Source organism: Opisthorchis viverrini, assembly GCF_000715545.1.
Source record: "Opisthorchis viverrini unplaced genomic scaffold opera_v5_402, whole genome shotgun sequence".
NCBI classification, from domain to species: Eukaryota; Metazoa; Platyhelminthes; class Trematoda; order Opisthorchiida; family Opisthorchiidae; genus Opisthorchis; species Opisthorchis viverrini.
In genome coordinates this window covers 4,715-22,739 of record NW_008752059.1, presented here as the reverse complement: position 1 = coordinate 22,739, position 18,025 = coordinate 4,715, and the positions used below count along the sequence as shown (strand labels likewise).

Below are 18,025 nucleotides of genomic sequence, written 5' to 3'. Positions count from 1 at the left end.
AAATATGGACATGCTGGTCGCCTGGGGGAAACACCTTACTGCCTTCACACTCCTGTCGCAGAGGACAGTACGACTTTACCCCCAGACCGCCCCGTACCACGATTGCTCGTAGTGCGGGGTCTCGCTGCTCTTGGTCTGGCTGCTCCCCTTTAGCCTTCCTGGCATGGTTGTACCTTGTGGAACGAAGTTCCAGCCAGTGTAGCCCGCGGGATCATTGCACCACGTCAAGGTGGCAGCTTTAGGTCGGGACTAGAGTGTCATAGAAACTATCTTTGGCAGATTCAGAGGTACGGTCAGTTGGGGTGTAGACAGACACAATAAACAAGGTGCGATGAACACAGATGTTGCCAAACGAACCGCACAGAGGTGACTACCAACGGGTATCCAATCAAGCAGGGACGCTTCCGCTCGGTCGCTCAATACAATACACACTCCAGCATATCCAGCTGCAGCGGCCTCTACATCACCAGAGGTGCGCAGTCGAAACCTGGATGAGAGCGAGGGGGCAGTCGGTTCGATTACAGTACTTGCGTCCTGCGTCCTTGTTTCTGACAACATACATAAATCAATACAGATTAAGTCCAGCGTACTCGCAGGAGCCACATGTTGACTCATTGCTTTAGTGTGCGAACACGGAGGCTAAGTAGACCAGACAACATAAATCAATACAGATTAAGTCCAGCGTACTCGCAGGAGCCACATGTTGACCCATTGCTTTAGTGTGCGAACACGGAGGATGGCTAAGTAGACAGGCTTTCGGGGTTTGAAAACAGACTTCGAAATGTTTAGGGTTCTGACTGAACTCGGACATACAGAATCTGTAGCTGGTATGAGAGACTGTGGGTGTCGCGTGAACACCCCCAAATATAGCTCAGTGGGTCGCCGAGGTATACAAACCGCCACACCATGGTAAGGTCCAGTCTCTTCGTGACGGGAAGTGGGCTATACCACTGTGCCCTAAACTATTTCTTCGAGTGGACATTACGAGTCACTTTAGGCCGAATATAGACCGACCTGCCTCTTGTGGTGGTCACCACTTGTCCCTTTGTGGAAGCATGCTTATGTTACCTCGGTCTTACACGATAGGATTTGAGTGTATAGCTGTGAACGCTTTTCCTATTTCATTAGAACGAAATAAAATTCCACAAGTACTTGGCCAAATATTTTCGGAATGAATCGGTTACATTATTCCCATGCCGTTAGCGGTGGCACATACTATGAGTAGGGACAGATATGGGTGTCGTTCCCTGATCCCAAACAAATCCGAAACCAACGATGTCAGTCACACATCGGACAAAGATATTATCTATGGCAACGAACGGCTCCGTCTACCCAAATTGTTCAATTATTGTGTTGGACGCAAAATTCATGGCTATAATCACTTCCCTGGGCCTACATTTGACCTTCAGATAACTGCATGGCACAGCGCGTTTCTCCCATTCGACCGTGTACACGAGTGGGACGTGATGCAAGTTTACTGTGATCTACTGACGGAATGCGCAAGGTTACGTGCATGCCGAGACAGACAACAGAAAGAACAATCGAAAGTATCGTCAAGGTACCGTCGTCCGTCAGACAGAAAAAGCGAAAATCCGAAAGATGCATTCTGTTCATATTTTTTCGTCAACCGGCTGTGCAGAGTCGACGACATACATAAACTAGCAAAAAAATCGTCTAGCTATAGCACCCTTATGGTGCCTAGTTGCCATGCCACACGAAGGAGACACGAGGGCTGGGATACTGCCATGTCGCCCAAGCCTAGACAGGGGAAGTCGAGAGGCAGAGGTCGGGTTCGAACCACGGACCTTCCGGTCAGTAAATTCGCCCTCCAACCCCTTGGTCCATCTCGCCCCAGACTAGTAAACTATATTTGAATTCATTTCCTTGAGGCCTATTTTCACCAAGCCAGTTGATCGAAACGGATGGAATAGGGAGAGGCTGTTCCTTGCGACGAAAGCCCTCTCCATCACCGGGATTTCCGCAATCCGCCAATGCTCCTTGTCATCCCTTAGTCTCCTGTTATTTGATTGCTTACGTGCGCCATCATAGTCGACAGTTACTGGCATGATTTTTCCGTTACCAGTGAGACCTGGTGATCTTGACAAAATCCGACGTTCATTCAATCAGGTCGGATGGCTTGGGTAGGCGGTAGTAAAATTTGAGCGCAAAGCTTTCCTCACTCTTTCTATTTTTCCTCAATATTTTTTTCCAATAACTAATGGTACGACTGATAGATAAATACCGAACTGCAATGACAGGAATATTCAACCTACGAAAAGTAAACATGGACTAGTATCAATACAACCGTAGGCTTGTGACAGTAGGAAAGCTCATCTCTACACACATGAGCAAGAATCTAACGGAGACCAACAAATAAATAGTCAATGTGGAAAACAATCACCATGACATTTCCACGATTCAGATAACCATATGTGCTGGATCCACGTGACAGATCTCAACCCATTAATCCTAAAAGAGTACCAGGTGGGTAGCAGACAAGCACCTGTGAGTAACCAACGCGCATGGAGAGCAGTCAAAGAATTCCAGCAATCGGGAAATCACAGTGTTCCGATAGAAACACATGCTTGGATGTTTCTGAGGTTAAATGATTCTCACCAGGAAAGAACTCGATGAGAGAGAAAAGCGAATATCCCCCAAGGATCTTACCTTGTGACCAGTGTACAGTCTGACCAACTTCCCCGAGCGGACGTCAAACAAACGAACGGCGCGATCAGCGCTCCCTGTTGCGAGGTAGTTGACGTTTGGATGCATACACACTGAGGTCACATCACTGCGATGTCCGACAAACACGCGAAGGGCATCCGGTGCATGGTCCGTCGCATACAGATGAGCGCTACGATCGGCCCCACCGGTAGCCACATAGTGCCCATAGACCGGGGCCCAACAGACACACCACACCGGCAACAGGTGATCACGCCAAACTGTGAGCGAACCCCCCCAAAGTAGACTGGACCAAAGCCGAACGGTACCATCAGAGCCACCGGAAACTAGTAACTGGCGATCAGAACTAAACGCGACGCTGTGCACAGAGCCAGAATGTCCGAGGAGGTCACGTACTGGATGACTTTCACTGAATCAACAAGTGGATAACGAAAGAAATCATATGAAAAGTTTGTCACGTCAGTACACTGTGTAGGAATAACGGTTGCACGAGGCATTGTGGATAAAAAACGACCTCGATCTAAAGCAGAAGTGTATTAGGAACGGTTCGGCCTCTGATGAAGATATTTCCGGAAAGCAGTATGGCCAGCAGCGAGAATGATTCCAACAGCTGGTTGGTCATAGCTTCCCCAAACAAAGTGAACATGAGGACGCTCTCAGTGAAACGAGATGAAGAATAGCACATACCCCACAGCTTAACTGCCATGCCCTCGCTAAGATGCCCTAAGGGCTGGGATACTGCGAGGTTGCCCAAGCCTAGACAGGGGAAGTTGAGAGGCAGAGGTCGGATTGGAACCACGGACCTTCCGGTCAGTAAATTCGCGCTTTAATCACTTGGTCCATCTCGTCCCCAAAAATCGAAATCGTTCAGCTGTAGCACCCTTTCGGTGCCTAACACGACCAGCATCAACAACAGCAAGAGAGAATAAAGTCTCACAAAAGAAAGGAGAAAAATGGGACAGGATTAGCCTAGCACATACATCCGGGGTTCCTACACTCCCAACACTCTGGAATGGAAGTGACGGTATGGAAGCAACCGAAATCGCATTTTCCATCTGTCTCAAGTCAAGCACATGGGAGCTCATGTGGGCCCTATCCTGAAAGACAAACACCAACTGCGCCCGGACTTTTCTTCCGTTCTCTTCTATCATGTCATATTCTGTCCAGTTCTGGGTTTCCGTCATTTCGAATAAGGCACGAAAGGTATCACTCTCCTACGCGACGGTAAACCAGTATGCGTAAAACATGGTCCAGCCAACTTGGTTTGCGGTGCTGGTTGAACTCCTTTAGTAAAATATTTTGTGCTTCGTCAAAGATCCATCTACTCGTTACGTCAAAACGGATTCACTGGGTTCAACGGACTCCACCTGTAGTCCTGAGACGTCAGTGGTCAAAGACCTAAAGATGTCTCAGATACCGTTCCACCCGACGTAGCCGATTCTGGTAGTCGTGCAACGATACAACCTGCAAGGCAGTTATGCTCAGAAGGTTGGTGGTTTCCTTTCCGTTCTTGGAAATTTCACTCGTTCGATAAAAAATGAAACTGGTCGTTTCGGCACTTAGTTTCTACCATTATCAACATACGCAGCACCAGAAGCAGCGCGGACAACACCAAAAGTATCACACAGAATCGTACAAGTCTCCCCAGAAAGCTTACAGTGGACGGACGAACCTGGTGCTGGCTTGCGAAGCAAACTCCAAGGTGTGCCAAATAATCAGCTATATCGAGTGGCTACAAGCAGACAAGACTAACGAAACAGACGCAGGTTGTTACGAATATACACTCATTTGCAAACTAATTTAGTTTGTCGAGAGACTCACCTGGAACCCAGCTGGATCTCCCGTTTGTGATGTNTTTCAATCGGAAGCATAACAAAGACACCGTCATGGGAAGCGATTTATGTGAAAAGCGAGTAGCCATGTGGATAAGACGGTCGACCAACATTCTGACCAACTCACGTACACCATGAGCAAAAAACACCCGAGTAGCTACATAAACACAGAACAAAGAATCACGTGATCGCAGGTCTAATGAGCCGACAAGAAATCATGTCGAAATTTACATAGAAAATCAGCGCAAAGTAATGATACAACCTACTCATTCTCATCGTACAACATCTTTGTTTTGATGCGCGAATCATCCTTGTCCAACATGGCCAACTCGGAAGCTGGGAGCATTCTGCGAAGTGATTCTGGACCCAGAGACCAGACACGAATCCGACCGGAACCAAACCCGGCAGCCAACCAGCCCGAATCGTCCGTGAAAGTGGCACACGTCACTCCACCTCTCCGTATGGCGAGCGTCGATTCGCCGGCTTGGACATTGCATACTGTGTACAGAACCACACTGGTGCCAGTTGGTTTCTGCTGCGAATTCTGTTGACGATAGCCACGCAGCAGCGCGCTGGTCTCCCGAGCGAGGGCTTGCCGGGATTCGATAAAGGTGTCACGCAACTGAGCAAAGCAAACCAGTAGAACACAAGGTCGTTTGACCGGTTTTAGCCATTATCAAGCATGGGCGCTGCACAATAATGCAACCTATCAACATGGTGTAAATATGTATTGTGGAAAGAAATAACCAGAGAAGTATGCGTTTTTCAGGAGTACCCTAATTTAAAATGTGAAACAGGATGTCACGCCATGGTGACTGGGTTGAGGTTCGAGTTCCTAGCTGGATAACGAGTGTGCCACCCAGGACCAATGCTTGGACAGGCAATGTGACTCCCACACTCGATGTCACCCTCCGAACTACTATATGCAACACTCGTGTCAAAAATGAAGTTATGCCCGATGTAGTGAGCAAGGTCACTCAGCATATGTTGATGCACGTAGATCACAATAGCTTTCACAAGAAAGAAAGAAAGAAAGCGTTCAGCTGTAGCACCCTTCCGGTGCCTAGCTGCCATGCCACCCGAAGGAAGCACGAGGGCTGGGATACTGCCAGGTTGCCCAAGCCTAGACAGGGGAAGTCGAGTGGCGGAGGTCGGATTCGAACCACGGACCTTCCGGTCAGTAAATTCGCGCTCTAACCACTTGGGCCGTCTCGCCCCACAAGCTTTCGCAAGCACAGAAGAGAACACGCGTGTCATCCGTGACTAAAGTATGATGACGCTACTCAGTTTGATGAAGACTTGGTGGATGAGCCCGAATCTCTTCACGGTTGTTAAAAAGTTAATTCCTGACAGGAACCACAAAATGCGAAGTTCATACAACAGTCCCACCTGCGCAAAAACATCGCGAGCTTATGGACAATCCTACCTTGCCGACAATGATCCTGGAAAATGGTGTCTAAGGCTCCATCCTCTTGCCTAACCCTACCTCAGATATGATTAACCTTGACCGTCGTAATGACTTGGTAACCTGAATGCTGACTTGTCCGTTGCGTATAAACACACAAGGACACAGCTGAATTCAATCTAACCTATGAGTAGCTCCAAGCCTCCACCAGATTTATTGAATGCATTAAATTCTTTAGTAAGTAATAGCACAATACTGTTAGGATGTGCTTAAAGATCGTATGTTCTGATACTCCATCGAGTCTCCTGTAATCTCTGCACAAGAATAACTATCTTACGGATATGGACATACATAAACGCCCTCTCTTTAACGTTCTAAAAGCGACAATTTCAGAACGTCAGAGTAAACGGACGTGAAACTAAAACCACCTTGGGTAGCGGGATTCGATCGAGTGCGGGGGAATTCGAGTCGCCTTTCTGTCCATCCTTGCTCGAAGCTCCTGAACAAGACTGTCCAGCTCCATAGCCATCCCGCCGTTTTTTCTTCTTTACAGGGGTCTGTTCGCCGTCACCGTCTGATCAAAAGAAAACAAGATGACAAGCCTGAAGACGAGAAAATGACTAGGGATAATTCAAATAAAACTATCAACCTTATAGTTACAGTACCTTCCACTTGCTCGGTCGTGGGGGCCTGGTCATCTGATGCTTGTGTGGTTTCACCGGTGAGATCAGACGAAACATTCAAAGAGGGATCTGACAGAAGACCATAGAGAACGGGTTCCTTGTTTGAGTTTCTCGGAGCCTCACCAAACAAAGAACCACGACGACAGTCTAGTTGAAGCTTCGTGCGGGGTGGACCGTCAACAACTAGCGTTCGAAGAGGATTACATTGAAAGGAAGCGGTTACAGGTTACCTTGGAGAGAAAGTTGTTCAGTTAATATGCTCTGAATAACCTGTAGACCATGTTCTTGTAGGAACTTTTTCAACAATGAGTAGGAGGAGTGTGCCACGCTAACCACAAACTCCGAGGCGCGAAAGGACTCTACCAACGGATTGAGTAACAGCTGATCCGCGTCTGATATGTTTGCCAGCATGATGATATCCTGCTGGTAGAAGTCTTCTTGATGTTTCCGGAACGTATCCATGAATACTTTCGCTGGTTCGGACAAATAAATGATGAACTAGGGATAATAACCAGAAGTACCTTCTTCGCTCAGACCCGCGCTAACCAGACGCAGGTAAAGATGGACAAATATGGGATAGAGTAAAGACGACAGCTCCAACTGGAAATTTGTAGACATTGGTGCAAGAACAAACAAACCTTGTGAACATCGGGAATTGTATCAATGAACCTCAGAAGAGACTGGTACTTAACTCCGAAACTTTCGGGTTTGTCATGCGTTTGCCTGGATGGGTGAACCGAGTACATTGGGGGAATAACGGCTTACGCTTTGAATTTGAAAAACTCCTCGGCAGAATCATTCGATAATAAACCGGCTTCTTGCTTTAGAGCTAGTTCCGCCTCCTACGAAACCGTTTTACACACGAGTTGCGAGGACGTACCGTGAACTTATATTTCTGGAGGGTTTTCAAAGCGGACAAGATCTCTTCGTTGAGAGGAAGAGCCATTACAGCCACAGGGTAACTGCTACCGTGGGTCCCTGATCAGATCTGATGTGTAAAGGACATTCTCTGAAACGGAAGACATACTGTCAATGAGAAAATTCTCTGATACATCCACCGAATAACGCATACGAATCACCGAAAATGGATTGCGTAGTGCCATGATTCTGAAAAGATGGAGTAAGGTCATGATGGTGCGTGATATCACCCTAAGTAGCCCTGTCATCCAGTACAGGATGAATCCATAGGGACTGTGGACAGAAGGCCTCACAAAATCGAAAAATCACGATCCATGGTCAAGCTCCATATTGCAACTATGGATCTACATGTGTGTGATCACTGCTCAATGAAAATAAAAAGAGCACTTACGAACGAATAATGCACACTGATATAAGCATGCAATTAAAACAGAGGTCACAATGGCCATGGGGCCACACATACGACTGGATGCGATCCGATGCGGAGCAGCTAGTAAAGAGGTCAATCCATTGAACGTCCGCGCACAGTAGGTACACCACAAGACGCTCGTGCAGAGCCGCTGATGGCGAAGTGAACTCGAAGGAATAGGATCACCGAAAAACCATGCAGGCGCATTTTGAGAGACATCAGCCTACCCAAGCATGATACCATGATATTGCGCCATTATCGTTTACTGCAAAGCAACGGTCTCATCTATTCAGCTGACTTGGTTGAGCAAAAGGTTCACAAGACAGGATCACTTGCGCCCGAACTCGTGCTGTTCCAGCGACATTGTTTCATGTCCCTCCAGGTGTGTTCGCGAATGCTTCGCTATGAAGAACTCCATCATTCTGGAAAGCACTGATAGTAAACTCGTTCATCGATACCTAGTTTGACCGGAACGTAAACTTCTCTCTGCAAATTGGCATGCCAACCGTTCGCTCCAATTGTGTGGACAGATCATCATCATCGTCATCGACAGCATGATATCGGTATCCAACACTGCGCAGTGGAGAGCATACGATCCCCATCATGGAAGGTAATTCGCACAGACAACATCCAGACTCTCCGTAATCTCTTTCACACCCCTCTGCTAGGTCAATGCTTAGCCATCTCTCTGCTTTCGTACAGTCACCTTTTCCAAATAGACGCAAACAGATCAGACAAGTACTGGCTGGGGACTCCATTTTTTAACAAAGGGGCTGGGAGGTCATCCGGACCAGAAGCTTGATGCTGCTTGACAGAATATATGCGGCCACAAACCTCCAGAACCGTACGGGGTACCACTAGCTATAGGCTCCAGATGACTGACAGCGGGTGACCAAGAAAACTGTTGCTCTAAGTATTCGGCCCGGCAGTTGAGATGTTCTTCATTGAAATGGTCGAGTCCCTCTGATCCTTGATGGTTTGGACCACAAATGGTTTCCGGGGACCGGTCGCAAGGGTCAACTGAAATAATCCTCGGGGTGTTTCCGTTTTTCTAAGCTTTTACCACCGAGTCCACCAGACTGTGCCAGAGGCCAAACTCCAAGCACTGTGCAGAGAGGTGGCGATCTGTTTCCAACATAAATTCACATCTGATGGTACAGTAGTGAGAAGATAATCCAGAAGACGATTGTGGTAAATTCGTCCGACATCCGTATCCACCAGTCTTTCAATTGCTAAGTGAATTTTTCGCATCTTACGCGGTCCAGGGAAACGAAGAGAGAACCGACTCCGGATGAGAGCATGACCGGAATTCATAGATTTGCTCCAAAACGAGCAGCAGTCCGCTATTGGTCCGCGCCATCGGTAAGCGGACAAGAGCAGCTTGCTGTACCGCTTTCCTAAGAGTACGAACATTAAGAGTAATCAGATACACTGGGCGTCTAGGCTTGAAAGTGGATTTTGAGTTGCCTGCGTGTGTCAGCGCTAGATAACGCACAGCTGTTGCTGCCAAAGCCAGTGCACGACGAACGGTGTCACCCGTCACAACTGATGGGTTTACAAGGAGAGAGTTATCAATAAGGTGCGGAGAAGGGGGAGGAAATTTGTGTCCGGAGGTCAGCTGGCCCTAACCCATAAGGCGCATGTGCCAATAGCGGTACTGATTCCTGGTAGCGCAACGTATAGTAACACCCGAAACCGGGTCAAAAACACGTCTGCAGCGCTCCAAATATAAATTGTATTCCGCTGCAACATTGTGGAATTTCTGGCACTTGGATGTGCCGTTGTCAATCCACCTACGGCTGATCCCGTCTCGTGAATATATGTTGGGTCCAAAATTCGACCAATCAGAGCTCGCGTTGGTTCCGGACGCACTGCGGGTTGGCGGTACGTTCGAAATTGGTTTCGTTTTTCTCCCCGTGCAAATTTGTGAGAATTCTTTCATTGTTAAAAATCACAACTGTAACACCCTTTCGGTGTCTAGCTGCCATTCCACCAAAAGGAAAAACGAGGGCTGGGCTACTGCCAGTTTGCCCAAGCTTAGACAGAGGACGCCGAGAGGCGGAAGTCGGATTCGAACCACGGTCAGTAAATTCGCGCTCCAAACACTGAGCCATCTCGCCGCCCTCAACTGTTCAATCTATTCACAGAGTTCACACGTGTCATTTGTTGAGTTTTTTCATTTACGTGATAACCTGTTAAGTTGCACTTAGTTCCTATTTTGCGCCCAGTCTCAAGCAGGACACTATTCAATACAGGCTGCTCGATGGCTGCGTCGGTGGATTACAACAGATGTGGACGAAATGGCTGTCCGTCAAACGTAAGACGCGATATGCAATGCCACACCTGCAAGGCCTTGTGGCATTTTAAATACACGGGTTTACAGTACGGCCGGATAGGCCAACTGGCTAACTCTCCCCTACATTAAGGGTGCGACGCATTTCGCAACTAAGAAGACCCACCAAAAACGAAACCGAATCCCCACTGCTGAATCAAAAAGACTAGTGCTAATGTTCCGCTTTAATCGGAAAACTTGACGCTAAACTGGAGCTTCTTTCTAAAGCTCTGAAGGATGCAAACACAAAGAACGCAACGATCTAGACGAAAGTTGATAGAGAACTTCCTTCGCTGAACGAGTACCTTGCGTCATCCATCCCGGGTCCATTGGCTGCGAAGGTCATCCAGCTCTCAGATGTAGCAATACAGACTGCCACGGTGTCTCTGGTGGACAAGTTCGTAAGGGAGAGTAGGCTGATCATCTGCGGGCCATTCTTCAGAGAAATCACGCCAACGAAGCAGGCTCAGTCGCTCCTTGCTTGTGTCCTGACTAAGCCTGGCCACGAATCGCTTCACACATTGGTTACGCCAGAAGAGAAGCAAGCGAATACTTGGGCTTTTAGACACCCTTTTCTTTCCATCTGCCGTACAGATCTTGGAGCGGGCTGTCAGCATTCAAAAGGCCTACCTAACGATTAGGCGTATATCTGAATATCGCCCTCTGGAGGCACGAAAGCTAGGCCACAGCAGTCCTAGTGGAGATGTGTGAAACGGCCTTCCGAATGGCCCCAGTTCAGCCGACCCCAAACTTATGGCCAAACCGACTGCAGTTATGGCCCCTTGTGCTCCAGAAAGCACGCCGACGCAACCGGCCGCTACTCCGGATAGCAGATTCCGCTCAATCACCGCAGACTCCTCGACTACCAAATGCAACGATGCTCTGGAGGAGTAAAGCCTCGCGTGAACGCAGCGCCCAAAGTACGTAGAGCTATCCGTAACAGACGATACAGGTGCAGCAGTAAACCCTACAGCCAAGTCACAACTTCTGGGCTGGACTGTGTCAGAGGTGCGGAGACAAGCGGCGAAACCAAATGCGTTAACTTCGACATCGGGGGGTCCTGCAGGAACCGTACAGCCACTGAGAATGTGAAACTGTCAATCTCTAGCTCCACTCCGGCAAAAGTGGCCTCTTTGATTGTGGACGCACTCGTCGCCCAGGACCCCGAAAGCCAGAGCCAAAAACCTGACCACAGCGAACCGGATATTCCCTCGTGCACCCAGTTGGCCATGCTGATCGCGGGCGACCTGGGTGTCCACGCAAACACGAAAGAAGGGTGACTACAGGCAAACAAGCCATATAAGGTTTGCCAAATCAGAAAACTGATAGCTGGCTTCAAGGTGCAATCCTATGCGACAATGAGCCTCATGGAAGCACCACCAAAACAAGTCCTTTCCGGTGCTGCCACCCAGCGGTCAGGGCCACTTAGAGAGATCAAACCGCGCCAAAATACCCAAGAAATCAAACGGACGCAAGTTTGCTCCAAATCACTGAACCACAGCAACTCTGGTCGTTGAGAGACCTGCAAGTGGCAGTGGTCGAGATTTCCGCCCAAGCGGAAAAAACTTCGTCCCCCAAAGGTAAAAGGGCCGCTCAAACCGGGCTCTCATGGAGCGAAAAACACCTGCAAACGAAAAACAGTCCTCGAAACCGCAGACTTTTTAGGATTACGCATTTTACTTGAACAAGTTAAACTGCGACCAGCTTCAGTGGAAGATTTATATAGGAGCATTGTCCAGGAAGTTCAGGAGGCTGACGCGACGTTCGCCACAAAAAACACCATGCAGTTGGATGGGCCGCAAACAACCTAAAAGGATTCGCTATCTTCTGGAAAAGAGTTCTCAACCATTTTTCAAAAAACAACCACGCAGAAGTGGGCTGGCACCGTAAATCAGAAATCCGTCAAAACAAGCCAAGATTCTGGACATCGTTCGGAAAAACATAAATGTGTTTTCAAATACATGAGATATCGCCGTAGAAACAAGCCATCCGGATTCTCCTTGAGGGACATGAGCGGAGAACACACGAGTGACCTAAAACTGGTATCTGAGGTCTCCAGAAAACACCATACCGGTTTGTATCCAGTCCCTCGAATCCGTGCGGGCTACGGACCGAACGGAGGTGCGTCCTCATTGGTCAGAATGCCAGCCAATCTGGATCAGGCATCTTCGACACGACGATTCTTGTACCCTCACGAAGATTCTGCCACAAGCTTCAGAGACATTCTGTGATTAACCTTTAAATACCGAAGTAAAAATCTTCCTTTGTCTTCATAAAGTCCAGTCTGAAGCCATGGTGTCTTTGATATACCATAGTGGGAGGGTGCTGTCTCGAAAAGCGTGGATTCACAGATAGATGCACAGGATCAAGGCTTTTGCCTAAGTTTCCCGGGTCGGTTTTGTTCTTGTCTTCCAGTGGTTGTCGTTCACCTGAAAGGCGCGAGTGAAAAAGGATGTAGCGCTGCTCTGTAGGTTCTCAGCGCTGGGCAGTGTGCTTTCCAGCGCGAGGACACGCATAAATGAGTGCGTATGGTGCTTTAAACATGGAAAACCGTTGGAGGTAGCTTACCACACCCAGCCACCATCCATAATAAGAGAAATTTCGCCTAATGGGAGTGTGCGCTCTGAGCTTGAAAATCTCACCATGTCCCCGCCCTGTGTTTGCTGGGTCAACGGTGAAAAGCCTGTTGACCAAGTTCTGTTTAAACAAGGCATAAGTATGAATTGGGTCACCTCGGAAAGGACGATACTCCAGGAGAAACAGGTCAAGCGCCGCGAGACACGTTTTGTAGTCCACGGATTTGAGGTCAGCAACCATTTTCGTAGCGGCTTGCCGTACACGCTCAATGGCGGCGATATCTTCCGTGCGTCCCGAGTAGACAACTTGGTTGCCGTATTCCAGGAGCGGTCTGACGTAGGCGCCATAGGGTATTCGGAAGTCCATGCGAATGATACGGGGGCAGGTGCGTCGGATCATCCATACAATGGCAAATTCCTTTTGCGCCAACTTCTCATGGTGCAGTGAGAAGGACAAGTTCTTTGCTCCCATCCCTCAAGGAGCACGCGGATGGCTTGTTTCTGCGGTGGTGTCCTATGTATTTGAAAGCATATTTGAGTTTTTCCGGGCGAGGTTCAGAATGATGGCTCATCTTCGTTTGTTCCATTGGCGAACTTCTGGTTTACAGCGGTTCTGCATTTTATGAAATGGTCGATGCCTAGAAGCTTACACAAATTACTTTCGCCGAAGCTATAGGGTTTTTGCTGTTGCGACTTAAGCGGGAAGTTATTCTAATCCATTCGCCCCTTCTTTTACCATGATGCTGGTAACATTTCGTTTAAGCTTATGAAATTTCAAGGGCGCGGACCGTCAGTGGTCAGTGGTTCGCATTTCGTTGCTGGTTTGCGCGAGATGAAACACAAAATCGCATCTCAGAATATTTTGGTGTTGTTCGGTGTTCAGCAACAATAAAAAAGCATCACCACGGAAGATTTGTCCTTGACCTTTTTGCTTTACGCTGCTCTGATTTAACAAATGAGATGATTTTGCTCGACGAACCTGGTCATAACACACTTTCTTGTGGATTTTGAGTTATTTTATTTGCAACATTGTTGGGCAACTGCATGAACTGTGTAGTGGCGATACGAGGGCCATCTGTGGATGATCCTTTCTCCAGATGTGCATAACTATCTTGTAGCTAATACAGCGTCACGAGATAACTGCAGGCATCAGTCCTACTATGAATATGACGCTCTATGAATGGTGACCGCATGAAGTGGTCGCCATGATAACGGTGGACGCCGTCACTCACGTCGACTTTGTATCGTTACTTCTGGGTCAGTGTCTATATGCGACACTTATTATGAGACCTCACCCATGCACGGTAACATAATCCGATAACCAACGACGGTCTTTCATACCCATATTTATACCCGTTTCCGCTTATCTTTGCTACCTATAGTAAACACCGGGCCAGAATCCACGCGGGCCGGCAAAAATAAGGTCTTCACTGTGCGTGATAGCCTAATCTGACGCCTTACCTGGCGACAGCAAGTGTTTGTCATAGTTCCGTGTCCATGTACGGCGTTGAGAAACCGGCAACCTAATCCAACCTAACCTGTCGTACTCATAAATGTATGCGTTGTCGCTTACCTTCGCTACCTATGATGAACAGCCGGCGAGCGTTTATGCGAAACGATGAATACGAGGCCTAAACTATGCACGCAATCCTAATCTAATGGCGAACGACGGATCCCACGCTCAGAAATCTGCTCGCTCTAACCTGCCGAGGCTACTAATAGTGATTGCTGGGCCCGCGCACATTCTCGTAGCCGGCTATAATGCCCCAACTACACATAATAGACTAATCCAACGACCAACGGCGGCCCTTCATATATATACTGCGTCCACATGCCAACTCCGTGCCTGAAAAATACACAACCACCTTTACCAAATCATGTTTGTATTTGTGGGTTTCATCGATACAAACGCAGTGAGTGGTCAATCCAGCTCCATTTCTTACCGAAAAATGCATAATCAATTACGACTCGCACACATCTGCTCTAGGATCCAAGGGCAACACGCCTCCACAAAAGTGCACCCACTGATGCAGCCGCAGCCAACACCTAGAGGGTGGACTGGTGTTTGATATCAAATCCCCCCGTCTGGGGTACTAAATCCCAACTCCGCCCGATTTCTGCCCTCTGATACAGATAACATGTAATTTAATACTGTCGACAGTTCGGTATTTCTCATCGAAAGTCGTTACCATCACTTACTCAACCACAGTAGCAATCTAACCGACAAGGAGCACCCTTCTGGGCTTCACCCAAATCGTTGTTCATGCCGAAGTATTACAACTTATCTGCACTCCCGAAATCATGTCAACTATATCCGAATAACTGAGCTAGTAAGATAGCCAGACCTGATGCCATTCAGCTGCCCTAGGTACTGAATGTGGTCTAGCTGGATAACGCAAGGACACATTCCCCAGTGGAAACCCCCGGTGCACAACCAAAAAATCACAATGTAACTATCGCCTTACGGATTTGCGGGCACCGACCCACACGAGCTACGGTTTTCAGACAAGTGTTGTCAGACAACTGAAGACACCTTGGCTACGCTTCTCAAACAGGCCAGGTCTCACAGCCATACCACATAACATCCTGTACTGCAGGCTGATACACGTTACTTGATGTTCACGAATATACCGCCTTGACACCATGGGTGTTTCAAATTAGCGAAGGCGACCCAAGACTTGCGCTTTCGTGCATTGACCTCATCTGTCACACTGCAATCAAAACTGATACAACTTCGAATGTATATAAAACGCTGCACCACACTACCCTTCCAACTGGACCAGAAAAATACCTGCGATCTTATATAAGCCTTCATTCACATATGAGGATTTCCCCGGCCAAACAAAAATATCCTCCTCCAAGCCTGGTCACCTCATGAATGACGTTCGTTAGGGGGCTGTCCAGAAACCGAGGTATTTCAGTGAAATGGTGGAATGGCACTGCTATACCAAGTTTGATAGCACACCCGCAAATATGCCCTTCCTTTCCTTGGATTTACCCTATCGCTCACTTGTTCCATTACCTGCAACTACCAGCAAACATACGCATTATTCTAAATAACTTATGATCATGCCCGACGGTACGCCGCCCACCTGTTGGTAATAAAAATGGTGATGATAACGTACCCACTTTGTGGGTACAAAGTGCACACCAGTGGACAAAAGGACTTTGGTCAGTTGATCCAAAACACCATCGCCTTTTCCTCCTCTTCGCTGATGGGAACGATGTCTGCATGCTCCAGGTCGATAAGACTTTTGCCAGAAAATACTTGAAAACCGGGTCCAGAAGGCATTTTGGCGTTCGTCTCATTATTTCGCCGATCACGAATCTAAGTGGGAATCCAGAGAGGGCGCTCTCGACGGACACTGCTTTGTGTACGGAAACTTTTGGAGCTGCCCACTTATTTTCGTAACATATCCACCCCTTCCGCACCTTCTGTCCACCACGATGCAAGAGTGCATGTTCGGCACCTCACACTTCAACTGCATGCCGTCTTCCCAAAATATACTACTTCCGTATGATGAACCTCATAATCCGTCTTCTACGATGAAGGGAGGGAAAACCCAAAATGAAGCAACTTTTGTCGCACACCCGTTTCTGATCTGAGCCTGTCCTGGTTGTAGCATACATCCAGTGCAATCCTCATATGAATCGAAAAATCCATTGACAGAATGGAAAAAAATGCTACGTGACTCACCAAATAAATGTGATATGACGCCTCGGAGGCACCTGGTTTTGCAAGGCTTCACGCTTTTCTTTAGGTTGTGACAGCCTCATTCCGAAGGACCGTCGTTAGTCGTTGGTCTGTGTCAATCTCTATCCACCCTCCGATCGCGACATTCTTAAGGACCGTCAAGGGGCTGTATAGAACCCAAGCATGTCACCGCAATGTCGACACGGCACCGCCATACCCAGCTTGGTAGCACACTCGAAACTAATCGCTTCCTCCTCTCTCCAACTCCTTCCAATAACTAACCCTACCTGCCTCCACCAACAATTTGGGAATAAACATTATTATTCTTCATTGGTGGCAGTCCTCACTGGGCAACCAAAAAATTGCTTTTCAACCGTCTCGATACAGATTCGCCGACGCCAACACCCACGAGCTATTATTCTGAGACAACGGTTTTCGACCACCTGAAGGTGTAGCAGTTTCGCTTCTCGAGCAGCCATATTGGTATAAACATACAACAAAACAGCATGTACTGCAGCCTGATGCACGCGCTCATTGATGTTCAGGGATGCACCACTTGGACGCCAAAGTAGTTTCAAATTCACAAACGCGACCCGATCCTTGCAGCTTTTGCATTGACCTAACCTGTCACACTGTAGTTAAAATCGATACAACTTTGAACGTTTATAAATCACTCCACAGATTTGTATGCCAATCATTGGACCGCAAGCGGCGCGCTCGGTGACCTCATCTCCAGAAGCAATGCCTCGGAGTCTCGTGACCATTTCTCTTATATTCACTTTCTCTGATAGATTAAAGTACTCTCAAACCCACGTAAAATATTCTGGATGAATTAGTTCATCATCTCGGAAGTCCTAAACCTCACAGTAATAATATGTTTGATTTCCTGGCCACACCACCTCTCTGTGTGCCCCAGATCTGTTGCACTACAATAACACGTTAGAAAACCCAACACTTGCTTGATCGCCCGTCTACCAAGTACAACACTGCTCCTATCCGGCCTCACTTACGCACCTGCTGTCGCCACTGTAATTTTGGTAAACGTTAGGTTTTCTCTTTATTGCCACAGTCATATTATGTGTCTCATTAATCTCACCGGGCTTTACTGATATCATCTTAATTCTTCCTCTTCCAAAGCTTTGATCTTCAGTGATACTTGCTTAAACTTGCCTGTTTTTCCGTTATCCATCTCACCTATCTTGTTATTAAATCTACAGCATTCACAAACCGGACCAGAAAATGACTGCGACCCTTTATCAGCCTTGTTCCACCTCTGCAGACTCCCTCGGCCAATCAGAAATATCCATTTTCTTGGAGGCTTGCACATCGAACCTGACGTTCGTCACGGGGCTGCCCAGAAACCAAGCATATCAGGGCAATGACGACACGGCACTGCCATATCCAGTTTGATAGCACATCCGTCACTATTTCCTTCATTCTCTTGATGTACCTACCGCTGGCAACTACGAACAAACATTTTTCCGGCTTCAAACT

General features: G+C 47.8%; 2 protein-coding genes across 2 annotated transcripts in view; both read right to left on the bottom strand.

The window, feature by feature from the left end:
- T265_10741 (hypothetical protein) overlaps positions 1–7,348 on the bottom strand; it is a gene marked incomplete at both ends in the record, with an annotated part of 21,210 nt that extends 13,862 nt beyond the window's left edge. Inside the window, 6 exons of the mRNA XM_009177204.1 lie at positions 2,668–3,091; positions 4,781–5,136; positions 6,348–6,493; positions 6,585–6,785; positions 6,833–7,100; positions 7,139–7,348. Of these exons, the coding sequence (XP_009175468.1) occupies positions 2,668–3,091; positions 4,781–5,136; positions 6,348–6,493; positions 6,585–6,785; positions 6,833–7,100; positions 7,139–7,348 (1,605 nt within the window). The remainder of the gene's footprint in view (positions 1–2,667; positions 3,092–4,780; positions 5,137–6,347; positions 6,494–6,584; positions 6,786–6,832; positions 7,101–7,138) is intronic.
- Positions 7,349–7,363: 15 nt separating this feature from the next.
- Positions 7,364–8,687, bottom strand: T265_10740 (hypothetical protein; the record flags this gene model as incomplete). The annotated part of the gene is made up of 3 exons (XM_009177203.1): positions 7,364–7,444; positions 7,483–7,580; positions 8,636–8,687. The coding sequence occupies 3 exons, from the start codon at positions 8,685–8,687 to the stop codon at positions 7,364–7,366; spliced, it is 231 nt and encodes a 76-aa protein (XP_009175467.1).
- Between the last annotated feature and the right edge of the window lie 9,338 nt (positions 8,688–18,025).